At 39.8% G+C, this 18,215-nt stretch overlaps 1 protein-coding gene across 1 annotated transcript in view; it reads left to right on the plus strand.

Annotated features, from left to right (window-relative positions):
* LOC119425042 (rhotekin-like) overlaps nt 1-18,215 on the plus strand; it is a 74,423-nt gene that overhangs the window by 21,947 nt on the left and 34,261 nt on the right. The window contains exons 3-9 of the mRNA XM_037692568.1: nt 797-843; nt 934-987; nt 3,557-3,674; nt 3,762-3,995; nt 4,078-4,172; nt 7,778-7,884; nt 8,001-8,129. Of these exons, the coding sequence (XP_037548496.1) occupies nt 797-843; nt 934-987; nt 3,557-3,674; nt 3,762-3,995; nt 4,078-4,172; nt 7,778-7,884; nt 8,001-8,129 (784 nt within the window). The remainder of the gene's footprint in view (nt 1-796; nt 844-933; nt 988-3,556; nt 3,675-3,761; nt 3,996-4,077; nt 4,173-7,777; nt 7,885-8,000; nt 8,130-18,215) is intronic.

Raw genomic sequence — 18,215 nt, forward strand, 5'->3', positions numbered from 1 at the left:
ATGTAAACCTTTTGAGCTGTATATCTAAAAAAAATAGCAATGGGGCAACTTCCTTTTTAATGTGTGGCTGTTTTGAAGGTGTAAGAAAGTTTTTTTTTTTTTTAGAAAAGTAGCTACATCAAAATCCAATATTGTAAACCAGTCACCCATATAATTTGAATAAACCATGCTTTCTAGTTATTATTTTCCCAAAAAGTATATTTTCCTCAAATGATTGGGATGGAAAAAGTTTAATCTATGTTGGCCAAGGCCACCATTGCACCTGATGGTGGATAAAATTGCTCCCTCAGCTCACCAGGATTCATCACTCTGTACCGCCTTGGACAAAACAAAAAAAACCCTCTGTTCTTCTACATAGTGTAACTCCTACCCACTTGCATATCTTGATTAAGGTTTACTTGAATTTCCTGTTCAGTTCCAGTCTAGAAAAACACTCATCTCAAAAACTACAAACATTCACTATTCAAACCCTTCAGCGACAGGGAACATCAGTGTAGTGCTTGTTCCATTTTAGCTTTTAACTAGAGTTATACATTTTTATAGCTTTAGCAACACAATTTCAAATTCAGCAAGCATTCACTTTGATTTTAGTTTTTTAAATTCTTCAAAATAAGTTATTTTCTGTATTTTATTTGGAGAACATTTGTTGGTTAATGAAAATTCTAATAAATTTCAGTTCGTAACCCATCAAAACAGAAAAAGTATCAAACAGGTTAAATACATTTACACCCTGCTGTATTTTGTCCATCCTCTGCATGTGTTGTTGTTCAATGTTTGATCAATGCTTTCACAGCAGAACATCTGAAGATGTGCTGCCTTGCACTGGGAGAGTCTCACTTTCAGGTGAGTGCAGCCAAAGATTTAGTCATAATATTTCCTGAATTAGCTGCAGCAAGTTTGAAATGTCTGACTTTTATCACCTGTGTTCTGCAGACCTGCGAATTCCCCTCATGTGGAAAGACTCAGAGTACTTCAAAAACAAAGGCGGTAATGTAGAAATAAAGGATAATGTTAAAGTCTCTCAGGTTTCAGAATTTATAGACAAGACAATATCACAGAAAATGGAAAGGTCCACACCCCCAGTAGCAGTGTTAGAATTGTACTTCCTGTTTTCTACTACTGCTAATGCGATGTCTATAATTTAAACATAGATGTGTGATATCCACAGAAACATCAGAATATTGGCAAAAGATCATATAACCATTCCTATGCTCACCAAACACAGATAAAACAGCAAAAAGTTGCCAAGTAAACAAATTACACAAAATGACATGAGTGCAAAACTCAGTCTCAGCTATTCCTATATATTATTATAAATAGGAATATATTAATCTGTGTAGGAATACATAGGAATATATTCCTATATACAGCTGTATTATTATATATATGAATAGCTATATATCATTCAATTTCCTGCAGGATCAATCAAGTTCTATCTTATCTTTCATCCCACAGCTGTCACACACCACAGCCAAGCATGTCTGTGGAAAGCAGAGATTTGACAGGTTACAAAACTATAAGTTTCAGCATAATTTGACAAAGATTCACTCTACCATCAAGAAAAGACCAAAATTATCACCCATGTTTGAAAAACATTTTTTCTTCTTTATTTGGCTGTTCCCTTTTTCAAATATCACCACAGCTTGTGAACTTGAACAAAGATTTGGCAGTTGTTTTTATTTTTTACAACATATAAAAAGCCTTGCTGAATGGCACAGAGTGGTGCAGATGAGGGTGGAGACAAGTGTGGGTGCATCACCTTCCCCACTCAAATTTTGATGGTCAGTCCATTGGAACAGGCAACCTTCCAATCATAGGCTCATCTTCTCTGACCTCTGCACCACCACTCCCTCATCTTTGGAAAGCACAGTCTGAAAATCTCTCTTTTTTTTGTTCTTTTGCTTCCGGATTTTAAATCCTCAAAATAAAGCCATATTTACTGAGCAGGTGTACTGATACACTTTTCAAATGTTTTCCTGTCCAAAATAACACTTTCTGACTGGAATACAAAAAGCTGATTGGACAATGACAAATGACACAGTCCGCGTCACATGTTTTTGTTGTAATTTGTGGGACAGGCGTGAAAGTATTCTCCTATTATCATTAAAATTATGTGTTATAGTTGACTTTCATCTACTACTAGTACTTTTAATAATACATTTTTTAGCTCAATTGATGTAAAAATGACTGAGTTATAGCTATTTTTATTATTTCTAAAGTCAGTTAGCTGTAGCAGCCATCTTGAATTGCACTGGCTCCAAACGCTAATCAGCTGTAGATAAACATTAAATGATTGTCTTCTGAAAGTTTCATTAGACTAAGTTTGTGACACTTGAAATATTTTGCCAACAGACAGATAGAGTTTACTTCAAAACGGTGCTGTCAAAAATTTAAACAAAGATCTTGTGTGTTTTGTTAGTGCTCAGAACTTCTGCTTGGGATCAATCTCACCTATACTACCACACCAACATTTTAGTCAATACTGTACCTGTAAAATTTATATTCTTGTGTTATTAAAATTGAGTTGGTTTTTAGTATCAATCTTAAATCAGACTCGCTCCAAAAATTAAACAGTTAAAGATATATATCCAGGCATTACTTTTGGCAAAAATTATCATTAAAATTTCTCTAGTTGTACAGGAGATATATTGTTGACCCCCCCCCCCCCCCCCACACACACACACACACACACGTAACTTATGTTCACATTGGGGCGCATGTTTTATCAACCCACCTTAGGGGACATCTCTTTCTGAGTGGTTTAGGTGTACCCAAATGACTGCTGTGTAAGCTGGTTCAAGTCCCCAAATATAACAGAAATAAACAAACACAATCACCCCCACACATACACACATGCAAGCACGTTTCTTTTAAACTTATTTTTTTGGGACTTTGCATTGACTTCCATTCATTTTCTATAGCCTAACCCTGACCTTATCCTAAACCTAACCATTACTAGTACATGCCTAATCTTAACTCATCCGCAATTCACACCTCAGTCCTAAACCTAACCCTTAATCCCCCAATGAGACTCTCTTTATGGGGACCTGGCTTTGGTCCCCATAAAGAGCAGTTCCCACAATGTATACTTTTTGGTAAAATTGGTCCCTACAAGGTAACCTGAAAAAAATGCACGTGCACACAGCACACACACGCACACACACAGGTTTGTTTTGCTACATTTACAAGGACTTTGCATTGACTTCCATTCATTTCCATAGCCTAAACCTGACCTTGACCCTAAACCTAACACATTCTCAATTCACACCTTAGTCCTAAACCTAACCCCTAACCCACCAATGGCACTTCATCTTATGGGGCCCGGGCTTTGGGCCCCGTAAGGAGCCCTCGGTCCTTACAGTGTAGTACAAGATGGAAAAGTGGGCCTTACAAAGTAACATAAACAAACAAACACCCACCCAAAACAACCCCCCCCCCCCCCCCCCCACACACACACAGGCATGAGAAAAACATTGTTGCATGCCACAAAAACAACCATTTCCTAAAATACTTAAAATTGATGTAGAATTGATTTTCTGTGTGTGTGTGTTTTCAGAGCTTCATCGCTGTGCTGTGTTCTGTCTGCTGCAGTGTGGCACAGACATTTATGACACTGATCTAGTAATGGTGGATAGAACACTTACTGACATCTGCTTTGAAGACAAAGCCATTTTGTAGGTTGATAAATTGAAAATAAATAAATAAACAAATCTAGATCAATCTTGTTTTTAATATCTGATTTCCTCTTTCTGTGAGTGCAGCAACAAGGTGGGTCCTGAGTTCCAGCTTCGTGTTGAGCTGTACAGCAGTTGTGCTAAGGAGGATTCCTCCTGGGGGGTCCCTGGCCCTAGAAGGATAAGCTTCCTGGGAGGATCTTTGGGACGCACTTCAGGCAAAAAGATCCGTTTTGCTGTGGAGTCTGCAGCTTCCTGTGGTGTTGGAGATGTGAGGCCTGGACATGTCACCCCATCGTTACCGTTGCACCTCTCTACACCGTGAGCGGGACTTTTCTTCCTAAAATAGGCACTTTAAAATGGGTTATAAAATCAAAGTGTGTTGACTGTTTTCTATCTGAAGGGGGCCCAAGTTTAACCTATTGGCTCACACAACTCTGAGAATTGAACACGTCAGAGATGGATTCAAAACACATGACTTAACACTTTCAGCAACAGGTAACATTTGTTTCTTTTTTTATCTTTGATTCTTGTATTCTTGTCATTTGTTTTGTTTATCACTTGGGTGAAAGGCAGGTGATCATGTTTTTAGTAGTATGTGTTTGCCTGACTGTTAGCAAAATGTCTTATGAACCAGCAAACAAAGTTCAAGAACATTATCTGAAAACCCCAAAAAAGTAAAATCTGCTCCTCTGGACATAAAAAAAACAAACAAAAACAAAGCAAAACAACAACAAAAAAAATGTAGAAACATTTTGTCTTTCATCATAAAGACTTTCTCAGTCTGAGGTGCTGTATTCAGCTCAGTCTCTTAAATAGCACAGTCCAAGAAAGCCAACCTGCCATTTTTTACATCTTCTCGTGTGAACTTGATGTATTTATCCACAGAGTTGATGTGGTCTGTAAAATGTTGGACTTCCTAAGATTTAATTTTAACCCAGGTGTCATCAACATACCTGAACCAATGACTTGGTGGTGTTCTTGAAAAGGACGTCAAGGCTCTCTTTTCTACCTCCTCCATGTACAGGTTGGCAACAATAGGAGAAACTGGAGACCCCATAGCACACCCATGTTTCTGCCTATACTATTGCTCCCCATATGTGAAGTAGGTTGACTGAAGGCACAGTTTCAAGAGTTGACACAGTTTTTCTGTGGAAAGCGTGGTCCTGCTGCTCAGAGTGGTGTCTGATTTTAATCTTAAACTGACTACCTCTACTGCCTCATCAACAGGAATGCACGTAAAGATCGTGTGACATCAAAAGACACCATTGTTTCATCAGTCTCCAAAATGACATCCCTCACCTTATCCACAAAGTCCATGGTGTTCTGTATGTGGTGTTCTGAGCTGCCAACTAAAGAGACGAGTACAGATATTAGATATTTGGAAACATTGTAAGTGACAGAGTTAATCATGCTAACATTTGGTCTTAAAGGTACACCTAAACAGTGACAAAACAGAAATCATTCTTGTCGGTACCAAAAACTCTATTTCAAAATCAGAACATCTTCTCATCCCCTTAACAACTCTCTGCTATCCCCCTCACGTCAGGTCAAGAGTCTTGGTGTCAGCCTCGACACCACTCTCTCCTTCACTTCACACATCAACAATGTTACTCGGTCTGCCTATTTCCATCTCCGAAATATTAACCGGCTCCGCCCTTCTCTCACACCCCGCTCCACAGCCATCATTGTGCACAGTCTTGTGACTTCTCGGATTGACTACTGCAACTCCCTTCTTTATGGCCTCCCTAACAAATCTCTCCAGAAGCTGCAATTGGTCCAGAACTCATCTGCCCATGTCATAACTCAAGCCTCCTCCTATAACCACATCACTCCAGTCCTGCAGCAGCTCCACTGGCTCCCGGTTAAATCACGCATCGTCTTCAAAATTATTCTTCTCACTTTCAAAGCTATCCACAACCTTGCCCCTCCGTACCTATCTGACCTCCTATACATCTCCATCCCCTCTCGCTCTCTCAAATCCTCCTTTTCACTACACCTCCATGTACCCTCTGCCCGCCTCTCCACCATGGGGAGCAGGGCCTTCACATGCTCTGCCCCTCATCTCTGGAACTCTCTACCCCCTGACTTACGGAACACCACCTCTCTTTCTCTATTCAAGACTGCTCTGAAAACACATCTCTTTAGACTCGCTTATCATTAACTTTGCTGTATGTATTTTATATTCTTTATGTATTTTATATTCTGTATGTAATTTATTCCTGTTGATCTTTGCACTGTGCTTGTTTGTTTGTTTTAACACAATCTTTATGATATGTTTCTTACTGTAAAGTGTCCTTGGGTGTCCTGAAAGGTGCTTTTTAAATAAAATGATTATTATTATTATTATTATTAACCATACAGACTAGGTGTGGCTTCCCCTGGGTCTGTGGTACAGAAAACGGTCAATAGCTTTGTCCTCTTCCAAAATTTTCAGGCAATCTATCAACTTCTTCTTGTAACCACTTCCTGGATCTCTTTTCAGAGGTTCATAAGTGTTTAAGTCACTAAGGAGTGTCATAACTTTCTCATGATAGTCTTTCTGGTTCAAAATCACTATGCACCTTCCTTGATCTGCTGGGAGAATGATGATGTTTTTGTCCTTGCTGAGTGGTGAGTGCATCCCTCTGTTCTGCTTCAGCCTCTTTAAATTTGTTGTTGCGGATGGCTGATTCTGTGGCTGTGATCATCTCCACCAGAGGAATTCTACTTGGTGCAACCGCAAAGTTCAGTCCCCTGGCAAGAATCTCTGTTTCTGGCTGGGTGAGCTGTCTGTCAAATAAATTCTTCACCCACTTTTCTGTCTCCCTGGCATGTAATTGTCTACTGGAGTGTTGTCTTACACTGGATGTGTTGTTATTGGAATAGTGATGGTGTTGATGAGTTATTAGTAAGTTAAACTTGTTTCGTTGTTGAGTCTTGGACTTGACATGCTGTGCTAAGCGTGCCTGATCTGTACAGTCCATCACTTGCTGAAGTGTGGTCTGATCTAGGCACGTTGTTTGTTTTTGTTTAATGTGTTCTTCTTTGGCCTTCAAGGCCTCAGTAGTAAAATTGGTCTGTCTCATCCATTCATTCAGTAGCTGGGTCTGTGCCTTCTGAAGGATATTGCTTGCCAGGTGCCTGCTGACCGAAGATTTTAGTTCCAGGCTCTTGGGAATGATGCCACTTTGTCGACATATGAGGTTGAATCGCAAGTGATCGCAAGTGGTGAATCAAGCAACAACATCAGGTCAGGACTCTGCGGTCTACACTCATCTCCAGGCCAGCGGTCACTCTTTCAGGGATGAAGATGTTCACATCCTTGATAGAGAGGAACGATGGTTTGAGAGAGGAGTAAAGGAGGCCATCTTTGTGAAAAGAAATCATCCATCATTAAACAGGGGTGGAGGCCTCCGGGTTCAACTGTCCCCCTCTTACAATGCTGTGATTGCTAGTATCACTCAGCCCTCTGTGAACAGTAAACAATGATCAGTGTGCTAATGATCCATTGTTAGGCTGATGGTCCTTCTTGAGCATGTGAGCAGCTGGTTTTGGTTGTCAGCAGCAAACTGGTTGATCCACTCTGAGAAGGTGCTATTAAGAGAATGAGCTGAATACAGCACCTCAGACTGAGGAAGTCTTTCGGATGAAAGACAAAATGTTTCTACACTTTTTTTTGTTTTGCTTTGTTTTGTTTTTGTTGAATGTCCAGAGGACCAGATTTAACTTTTTAGATATCTGTAGTAGCTTAAGCTACGTGTAGCTAGCATTTTTAATTAAAACTTGAGTTTTCAAAAACTTGTGACAAATGATAGTGAAAACATGAGTAGTTTTGTGTTTGTTTTGGAAATTACTAGAAATATAGACCTCAGTATACAACACATTAATATTACCAATTTATTTTTTATAAAGCAAATAAAAAGAAATAAAGACTTGCTTCTAATAAGTTCTTCTACTTTTAGCTGTTCAAGCCTTTTACTCCTTTTAACTTTTAGCTTGTGTTAAGCTGTAACAACTTAATTTCACTTTTTTCCACATATTTTGTTCAAGACTAATGTAATTAATTTGTTTCAATTTACTTTAGTCTCTTGTTTAAAATCAATCTTGTCTTTGTTTTCCAGAGGACAGTCCGTTCTGGTTACCTCTTTTTGGAAATGTGTGCTGTCGTTTGGTTGCTCAGCCTCAGTGCATGCTTCAGCCAGCAATCAGTGGGCAGCTCCAAGTCAAGGTTAATACATTTTTATAGATTTTGTCACATTTTGTTAAAAAAAAACCTAACCAAAAAAAACCAAGTATTACATCTTTGTGATTTTCAGTCTTGATTTACTCTATGCTCTCACTCAGCTTGAAGAGGACTCAGATGATTGGAAACGTTTCAATTGCATCCTCAGAGGACAAGCTCTTCTCTGTTATCAGAGTCGAGAGGAGCTGGAGACTGAGGACAAGCCGCTGGTTGTGATCCCCATCAGAAAGGTAGGTATGAACCAAAGTTACTAAGTTTAGATGTGCGTGATTAACATAATTACATATCAAAACCACAAGAGTGCGCTGGTGAATGAATAAATGGAGCATAAACGGTTGAGAGGGTGAGCATTTTGATTGGCACATTATATACAGTTTAAATAGATTTTTTTTCCCTTGTTCCACATTTTTAGAAATACTTTGATTTTTTTAAATCATAAAATATTAACTCAGCTTTCAATTCTAAAAAAATGGTTCCAGTCACAATTTTAGAATTTCAATATCAGTTTTAATCTACAACACACAAAAACAACAATATGTAGTTAACCAAAGTACTTTACAATTTATTCAAATAAAATTTTAAAATATGCTAAAGAGCAATGAAATAAAACAACAACAAAAAAAACAAGAACATTTAAATGAGGATGGGGAAGTTAAAATAAAATCCAGAAACAGCACAAGCACCATCAGCACTTTTGGATCTCATACTGAACGACATGACACTGTCCTTGATGGTCAGAGTTAAATGCCCCCTCAAAAGTGAAAATTCAACCTGGTAACAAGTCTTATTAGCAAAAAATAAAGACATTTTACAACTGCACATGATGTTTTGTCCAATTTGAAAAAGATTCATTTGTAAATGATTAGAAAGACTCCTGTTGGTTATAGTTTAAACCACAATTAAATGTGGCAGTGATGTCATGTGCGCGGCAAAATGCTAACACTGACGGGAGCTCCGATTCGACTTGCTCTTTTTCTTCCTGTTGTTTTTGTTGTAACTATTTTTTGTGCCTATATTGCACATCGACGCTATGGGTATGACTGCGACACACTTTTGGAGTTTTCTGTGTCGCTGCTTTGCCATTGTGCCATCATGGTTCAGTTCCCGGCACCCCTCTAACCTTGGGCTCATGCTCCGGCCTGTCATGGTGGCCATCTCCATGATCTCCATCTGCATGCACAGACCAAACTCTACGTAACAGTTCGGTTCCGCAAGAAAATCTTGGATGTTCTGTGTCTGCCAGACATGGTTCTAGAGGGCAATCTGGGAGGGCAGCTGCTGTGGTCGTTATTATCATCAAGCTGCTGACAGGACCTGCTAACGCTGCTAGCAAGATCATGCCATTAACAGAACCACACTGCTAACTGTACCATGTTGCTAATAGGACCATCCTGCTGTATCAATCTACATCTACACTTCCAGGTGCAGGAAGAGGGCCACCTGCATCATGAAGGACCCCACTCATCACACACTTTTTGCCTCGCTTCCCTCAGGCAGAAGGTTGAGGAACATTAAGTGTAGAACCACTAGACTGAGGAACAGTTTCTACCCTGAGGCTGTTAGACTCGAATCTCTATCCAGGAAAATCACTGTAATGCTACTTGATTATGTGCTGCTGACTAGCCATGTTGCTGATCTTATACTGCTGATTTATTTCACACTGCTGTGTTCATTCGTACTCATCTGCTCACACAGACTCATGTTTGTGCTGCTGTTGTTTGGTGCATTGTTTTTATACTATTAGTGTTCAGTGTGTTCTTAGTTTTAGCATATTTCTTAGTTTGTATCTTAGCTCTTATTACTGCTTTTCGTTACAATTTATACTTTTGTTGGATGTAACTGGAACCCTGTGTACACAATTTCGTTCCACCACATGTACCTCACATGGTGTGAATGACAAATAAAGAAACTTTGACTTTTTTTTTACTTTGACTAGATGTATTTCACATTTCGCTTTTTCACTTTTGACACGTTTTTGTATTTTCGTTCCATGCTTTGGTATTTCTTTTTTTTTGTTGGCGAATCAAGATGGTTCTTCTCGTTCTGAGCATTTCATTGCATTGTTGATCTTGTGTTGATTCTGCATATGACAAATAAACCAAATCTGAAACCTAAATGGTCCCAACAACTTGGTCGAACCAAGACAGTTAGGTCGTTTTCACACCAGATAGTCTGGTAGACTCAGTTCGGTTCGGGACCAATATTCATGACCTTTTGTTTACATTTGAGCTGGTGCGTTTGCATTCACACTGCACTGTGCAGTCGAGTCAACCTGTTGAACCAACCTGTTCCCCCACTCGCCTGTGGGGACGCTGCACCAAGAACTACTGAAAGAAACGACACAAAAACCTCTGAAGACACGTCTTTTTCTTCTTCTGTAAATAAAAATGAAAATGAAGTGGCATCAAGTTTTAGCAGTTTTAGGAGTTACATTTTGTCATTTTTCAAAAATGGACTTAGCATGAGCAGAAGATGAGACAGAAGACCATGGAGAATATTGTTTTTCCACACAAGGCAGCTGACGGCTCCATATAAGGTAAGAGAAATGTGTGTTTGTTTACCCTGGGGAGTGGGACTCGGTCTGTTTGCATTCACATTGTACTCGAACCGCACTGGAGTTTGCTTCTACCGGACCAAGACCTAGGTTTTAGCCCGGGCCAGAGTTCGCCTTTTTGTTCCGTGACAGAGTTCGATGGCACGTTCACACCTCCCTAAACGAACCGGACTTTCTAGGAAAAGGAGCTAGAGTTCGATTAAAGCGACTAAACAGGGCTGGTGTGAATGCACCCTTAGTTTGATTCATGTATCAAATGAAGCAGAGAGGTCTAAAAGCCTTAAACCATCAGAGACTCGAATGAAAACTAGACTGGCATTTTTCTTCTGTGCTTTTAGCAATTAAAAATCTCTAAAGCTTTTAAAAAACTTCTTTGCCCATAACATTTGCCACTTTGACTTGGTCTTTGGTCTGAGGGCACAGCTGTGTCAAGACCTTTGTTTTTCAGGAGAGGCTGCATGACAGCATGTTCAGGAGCAGCTAAGGGATGTTGATCAGAGCAAAAACAGTTAGAAAATGTAACAAAAATATTTAAACAGGGCAGCACGGTGGCACAACTGGTAGAGCTGCTGCCTCTCAGTTGGTCCCTGGTTCAAACCCCGGTCCAGGGGTCTTTCTGGGTGGAGTTTGCATGTTCTCTCCGTGCATGCGTGGGTTTTCTCTGGGTACTCCGGTTTCCTCCCACAGACCAAAAACATGCATGTTAGGCTGATTGGTAACTCTAAATTGTCCCTAGCTGTGAGTGAGAGACTGAATGTTTGTTTCTCTCGTTTGTCTCTATGTGTCCCTGTGATGGACTTGCGACCCGTCCAGGGTGTACCCCGCCCCTCGCACAGTGATTGCTGGACATGGGCACCAGGGACCCCCCGTGACCCAAAATGGAATAAGCGGGTAAAGATAATGGATGGATATTTAAACAGACCAGAAAGAACAGGAAATAAAGTGAGAGAAACTTCACACAACTACAGTACTTCCTTCAGTTTGATTCTTCACCACATTGTTTCTTTGAGAATCTTGTTCATTCTCTTCCACTACATTCACGTTACAGGTGACACAGGTGTTCACTCACAGTAGAATTTTACTCTGCAACTATTTTCAGTTTTAAGTGGCATTAAAGTACAACAAAGGTGTTTGTTGTGAGAGAAACAGGAAGTGAGACAGAAACCCCCCAGCTTGATGGTATCAAAAAATTTAATATCAAAATTATTTGCAATGCAAAGATGAAAAAATATGACATTTCTCTATAAATGTAGGTATTTTGTCAGTTTGTTATTCTTTAGCATACAAGTGTGTATTAAAACAATTTCAAGATGGAAAGACATCAGCAGTGACCTTAGAGAGGCAAAAATTGTTGCCCTTCAATTTGAAAAAGGTGTGTCTTTACCCTAAAATCTACAAGTACATTATTCAGAGAAATGAATGAATGAATGAATGAATAAATAAATAAACAAATTAATATATTCTCAAGAGCTCTATCTGAGACTCTACAGGATTCAGTTAGAAGGTTAAAGTCAAAATTCATGACAGGACAATATAAAAAAGTCCAAACAAGTATGAGTTGTTCTTGTTTGTTAGGGTTGCAGGAGAAGTCCTCTTTTTTTCTAAAAAGAACATTTAGCATGAATTCATCTGAATGAACCACATACTTCTGGACCAACGTCCTTTAAACATACAGGGCCAAATTAGAGTGATTTACCCATAATGCACAGCAACATGTTTGGAGAATATCTACAGCACATCAGCCCAAACACCTCATTCCAACTCTCAGCACAGTAGTGGAGGGCTGATGGTTCGGGCTCCTTGCAGTCGACCATGAACTCCTCTGAAGACTCAAGGCTTCTAGAGTCAAATATGAGTCCATCTGTCTGACAGCTGAAACTTGGACCAAACTGTGTCAGGAAGCAGCAGAACATTGATCCCAAACCAAGCAGCAAATATACAACAGAACAGCTGAAAAACAAAAGAATCAAGATGCCTCATTGGTCTAGTTAAAGTCCAGAAGCTGTTGTGGTGGGACCTCAAGAGAGATGAGCAAAAACAAATGTCTGTCATCTTTAATGAACTGAAGAAACTTTAGAAAGAGGAGTGGAATAAAATTCAATTCAGTTCAGTTTATTTATATAGCCCCATGTCACAACAGAATTCATCTCAGGGCACTGAACATAAACATTCATATATATACAAAATAGTAAAAGTTTATCTAAGGAAGCACCAGATTGTGTTGAGTCTTCACTTCATCACAGTCTCCCATCATGCGCAAGCACAGAGGAGACAGTGGACAGGAAAAACTCTTTTAACAGGATGAAACCTCCAGCAGAACCAGGCTCAGGACAAGCAACCATCTGCTTAGGCTGGCTGGTGTTTGAGAGGACAGGAAGGAGGAATGGACACAGAATGACAGGTCCAGGTTCTATAGGAGGAAAGAAAAAACAAACAAACATGTTATGATAGAAATAATTACAAATACAAACAGGTGGAGTGGAGCAAGTAAAGACAGCAACAGAGTGACGAGATGTGGTCAGTTTGTCCTCCAGCAGTCTAAGCCTATAGTAGCAAAACTAAAGGATAGCTCAGGAAAGCTAAGCCAACCCTAACTATAGGATTTATCAAAAAGGAACATCTTAAGCCCAGTCTTAAGACTGGACAATGTGTCAGCCTTACAGACAGAATCTGGAAGTTGGTTCCACAAGAGAGAAGCCTGATAACTGAAAGATCTTCCTCCCATTCTGCTTTTGGAAACTCTAGGGACCACAAGTAAATCTGCAGTCTGAGAGTAAAGTGGTTTGTTAGGAAAATATGGAACAATAAGATCTCAAATATAAGATGGAACTAGGTTGTTGAGCTTTGTAGGTTAGATGTAAGATTTTGAGTTCTATTCTAAATTTGACAGGGAGCCAATGAAGAGAAGCTAAAACGGGAGAGATATGATCTTTCCTACTAACTCCAGTTAATACTCTTGCAGCAGCATCTTGATTCAAAACAACTATGTGAGGGACTGATCAAGTCCTACAGGAAACAATGACTCCAAGTTTTGCTAGTAAAGACAGTTCTATAAGCAGCTGGATCAGAACCTGGCCTTAGTTTTTCACACACTGAGGTTCCCCATTTTGGCTGTTTATTTAATAAATAGTGACAAAGTGAAATCTGGTTTTTTTTCTTTGCTCGAGGTTAGATAAGAAATAAATGTATAACCTGGTAAAGAACAGATAATTTTGCTGTTCTAATATGTAAAACCCTAGTGCAGACAGTTTTTTATTTGTTAAAAAAGTTTGACACATCCAATAAATTTCATTCCGCTTCACGATTGTGTCCCACTTGTTGTTGATTCTTCACAAAAAAATAAAATTTTATATCTTTATGTTTGAAGCCTGAAATGTGGCAAAAGGTTGAAAAGTTCAAGGGGGCCAAATACTTTCGCAAGGCACTGTACGTCTATCCTATCCCTCCTTTCCTTTTGCTAATCTGGGACAGATACTGGAATTCCGTTTTTCATCACAGGAAGTTTCTTTGTTATCCTTCTCTGTGTGTGTTAAAATCTACAGCTGGGACCACCCTGACATGTTGTATGTTTCTGAACCCCCTTCTGTGTTAATTCACCTTCTATTTTGAGTCACAAGACTTTGAGTGTCCCTTAAAACGAAGGTCTCCCAAAGAGCTTCACTTGGCCTTATCAACAGAGACTGGTTGCCAGGACAATAAAGGAAGTTAACACCCAGTTGACGTTCTGATTTAAAGAAACCCATTTTGTTTGTATTAGCATGGTGTCACCCTTTCTAATAAAAGGGTCATTGTATTATCTTCTCTGAAGAACTTTGAGAAGGGAGATATTAATAACATTAATTATACAGTGGGACACTCCTACTGAAAGAAGCCCTCTGACTGGTTAAAAGTTAAGGGGCCCGTCTTGTTAGATGTTAGGTATACCGCACACTGGCAGAGTTGTGGGACGACTGCCGATGAGGAAAGTTGGCTTTGGAGCAGAGGGAATGAGTGGTCGTTTTCCACGCAGCAGAGGACAGCTGAAAAGAGACTCTCTGAACAACAGCCATATGATGGAAGACGTGTCCAGCTGAGAGATGGTGGTCATCCTGAAACTTCTCAAACACCCTGGAGCTAAAGGTATGAACCAAACGGACCGCAGCCCTGAGAAACGATATCCTTCTTGGGACAGCGGGCCATTGGCTTCCTTCATGCATCCGCTGTGGTAATGAGAGATGAACATCTTCATTCTGATGAGATAACCACAAAACAGTGCCAATTAAGTTTGTTTAGATAATTTAATTCACAAATTTGAGTTAAACTTACCGAAATTTGAACGTTAAGAGCTAAAAACCTTAGTCCAAATTGAATCTAAAAACTCCTTCTCAGAGTCTTCAGATTTATGTCATTCACTTTCTAAAACAACACGATGTTCATTTATATTCAATATTTGCCATAATTTCCACGTCATAATTCAAACTGAAAATAAATGTTACAGAATTGTATTTAAATTACAGATTCTTTGTGTTTTCTTCGAGGGATAGGAATAAAGTTTGCTACAAGAACTCATAGTTTATATATGTTTGAGGTGAGGCCGGTCCAGAGTACGTGAGCATAAATACCTGTTAAAGGGTAGGAGTTTGACTGGACCAGAAGTCCAATATCCTATATATATATATAAATATATATATTCCTCTACAAATTCAATAGCATTGGAACATCTATGTAATTTAAATTTCTGTGGAACAGCTGGAAAATACCAGTTGCCATCAGGTGATTTGGTTGAAATAAAAACATCAACTCCTAGATTCAGCCATGTTGTATCAACATTTTTCTACAGTAGACCAGATGGAAGAGAAAGGTTAACTTTTTGTGTTTTTATAGTCACTTTAATTCTTCTTACATAGTTGGAAAAGCGCAATGTGGCAGAAGTGAATTTGGCTGGTAAAAAGTAGAATTCAGTCTTTGCATTACCCCCATTACTCTGCCTATCCTCATTTGAAAATGTAGGAGGTGTTACCTGAATGTGGGGATTTGTTTAGTGTGGCTGAGAGTTATCATCTTTCCCTTGGAACAAATTTTCCAAGAGGCTAAAAAGCCATTAGTTTTATTAGAAATATTTATTCTTTTAAGCTGTTAAATATTTCAATCTCGAAAAATATGGCACTTCATTGAATAAATGTCCTGAAACTTGGCCGGATTCTTTCTGAGTGGAGCTTGCATGTTCTCACAGTGTGCACGTGGGTTTTCTCAGAGGACCAGTTTCCTCCCACAGTCCTAAAACATGCTTTGTTTGTTTGTTTCTTCCAGCTCACACAAAAATACGCACACATTTTTCTTCTTAATTGCAGAAAGCATAACACTTCTCATGTTATCTAACAATACTGGATGCAGAAATACATACACTCGCATGTGGAGTGTAAATGTAATAGGATTCAAATAACCATGCATGTGAAGTATGCAGTATTTATTTTAGAACGTCAAACTTATTTTTAAAAAGAAAAAAGGTATTTGTTTATACATAGTGCCTAAAGCATTGTCACTCACCCTTTTCTTTTTGATGGTAGGTGATAATGCTTTATACCTGTGTAAGGTTGTCAACTCTGTTAATAAAGTATCTCATGAACCACTAGAAAAATTTTAATAAAATATTTTGGAAGTAATCATTAAATGCACATCTACAACTGTTTACATTTAGGAGTCATCATAATGGAAGATGGCTGCCACAGCCAAGGTATATTAAATAACATTTCAGTTAGTCAAATATTAAGATAAAATCTTTTGTGGTCGTAGCTGAGACTGATCCCCAAAATATATTTTAAGCTTTTACATTATTTGTTTAAAATTTAGCCTTTAACTGTTTGTAGTAAACTTTGTCTGTTTGTTAGCAAAACATGTCATGAGCCTCTGGGTATGTTTTAATAAAAATTTTAGGAAACGTTAATTGGATATATGTCTACAACTGATTTACTTTAGAAGTCAGCAATACAAGGTTGTTGCCACAGCCAGTTGATTTTACTAAACACACAAATTAATATAAATCAGTCAATTGACAGATTTCATCCTAAAAAAAATTAGTGTGATTGTAACTAAGAGTCATTCACAAGTGTCACTTGTTCACAAGTGCCTCTTTGCCTTAACAGTAACTGTTAGAGTCAATTCTGTATGTCTGTTCCCAAAATGTTCCACAAACTACTGGGCAAACGTTGAAGAAACTCACAGAAAAATAATTACTGGATGAATGACAACAACCGGTAAGCTTTTGGAGCCCATCCAATTCAAGTGGCCATTACAGTATTTTTGAGCTGGTTTTGAGGCAGAGATGAGCGTGAAGCAATTAGGAGGGAGATCCAGAACACAGGTCTAGGGAGACAGGTGAGGGTCATGCACAGGTGGTCAGAAATCCAAAACCAGACTTGAATCGTGATCCGGTAGACATGGTCGTTGTGGAGAAAACAGAGGTTGGTACCATGAGCAGAGTAGATAATCCAAAGCAAGCAGGGGACGTGCAAGACAGTAAGACAGGCATGAAGTCAGAACCAGGAAGACAAACGAAACTGTGGCATGGACACTGGACATTTAATCACTGTGAGGCTGTCAATAATCTGGCACTGAGTAGTGTGGCTGTGGGGTTTAAATACAGGTGACAACAGATGAGCTGCATGAGGGCTGATTGTGGTGACTCAGGTGAGTGGGCAGAAAACATGATATAGCCCCACCCCTAAGGTCCGGCTCTGGACGGACCTCCAGGTTGCTTAGAGTGAGACCTATGGAAGTCACGGATGAGAAACTTGTCAAGGATGCTGCGAGCGGGAACCCATGACCGCTCCTCGGGCCGGTAGCCCTCCCAATCCACCAGGTAATGGTAACCCTGACCCCACTGTCTGGAGCGGTGTATTCTCCAGACGGTGAAGTCTGGAGCCCCATCGATGAGTCGGGTGGGAGGTGGGGGCCTGGAGGAGGGCCAAAAACATGATGACACTAGGGGTTTGATCCTATAAACATGGAAGGCTGGATGGACCTTGAGTGTGCAAGGGAGTTAAAGGCGTACTGCCACACTATTGATTACCTTGGTTATGAGGAATGGACCCAGAAAGCGAGGTGCCAATTGGCGGGACTCCACCTTGAGGGGAAGGTCTTTTGTTGACAGCAAGACCTTCTGGCCCACCTGATATGTTGGATTGTGTGAGCGACGGCGGTTGGCATCTCGGATGTAGACCGCTGATGTTTTAATCAGGGCTCTCCTCGCTCTCCTGCAGGTCTGCTGGCACCTAAGTGCTGCTCTGTGAACAGACGGAACTTAAACCTCTTTACCTTGGATAGAGAATACTGGTAGATGGAAACCATATGCTGTATAAAAGGTGGACAGACCTGAAGGAGCTGAAGGAAGGGCATTGATAGCGTGTTCAACCCATGGAATATTAGCTGCTCACTTGGTAGGATCCCCCTCGCACAAAAGGCAAAGTTGTGTCTCCACCTCCTGGTTGGCACTTTCGCTTTGACCGTCCGTTTGTGGGTGGAGACCTGAAGAGAGGCTCACAGAAAATCCAAGAAGATTACAAAACTCCTTCCAAAAATGATAAATGAACTGGGGGCCACAATCAGAGACAATAACAGAGGGAAGTCCATGAAGGCGAAAGATCACTTTAACCATAATCTCCCCTAGTTCTTTGGCTGATGGGAGCTTTTTCAAGGGTACGAGATGGACCATTTTAGAAAAACGGTCCACAATAGTTTGTCACAATCCTCACAGTTGGAACCCATTTGCAGGGAGGTGAGCGAG

This window comes from Nematolebias whitei, chromosome 18 (genome assembly GCF_014905685.2).
Source record: "Nematolebias whitei isolate Nwh7 chromosome 18, NemWhi1, whole genome shotgun sequence".
NCBI lineage: Eukaryota > Metazoa > Chordata > Actinopteri > Cyprinodontiformes > Rivulidae > Nematolebias > Nematolebias whitei.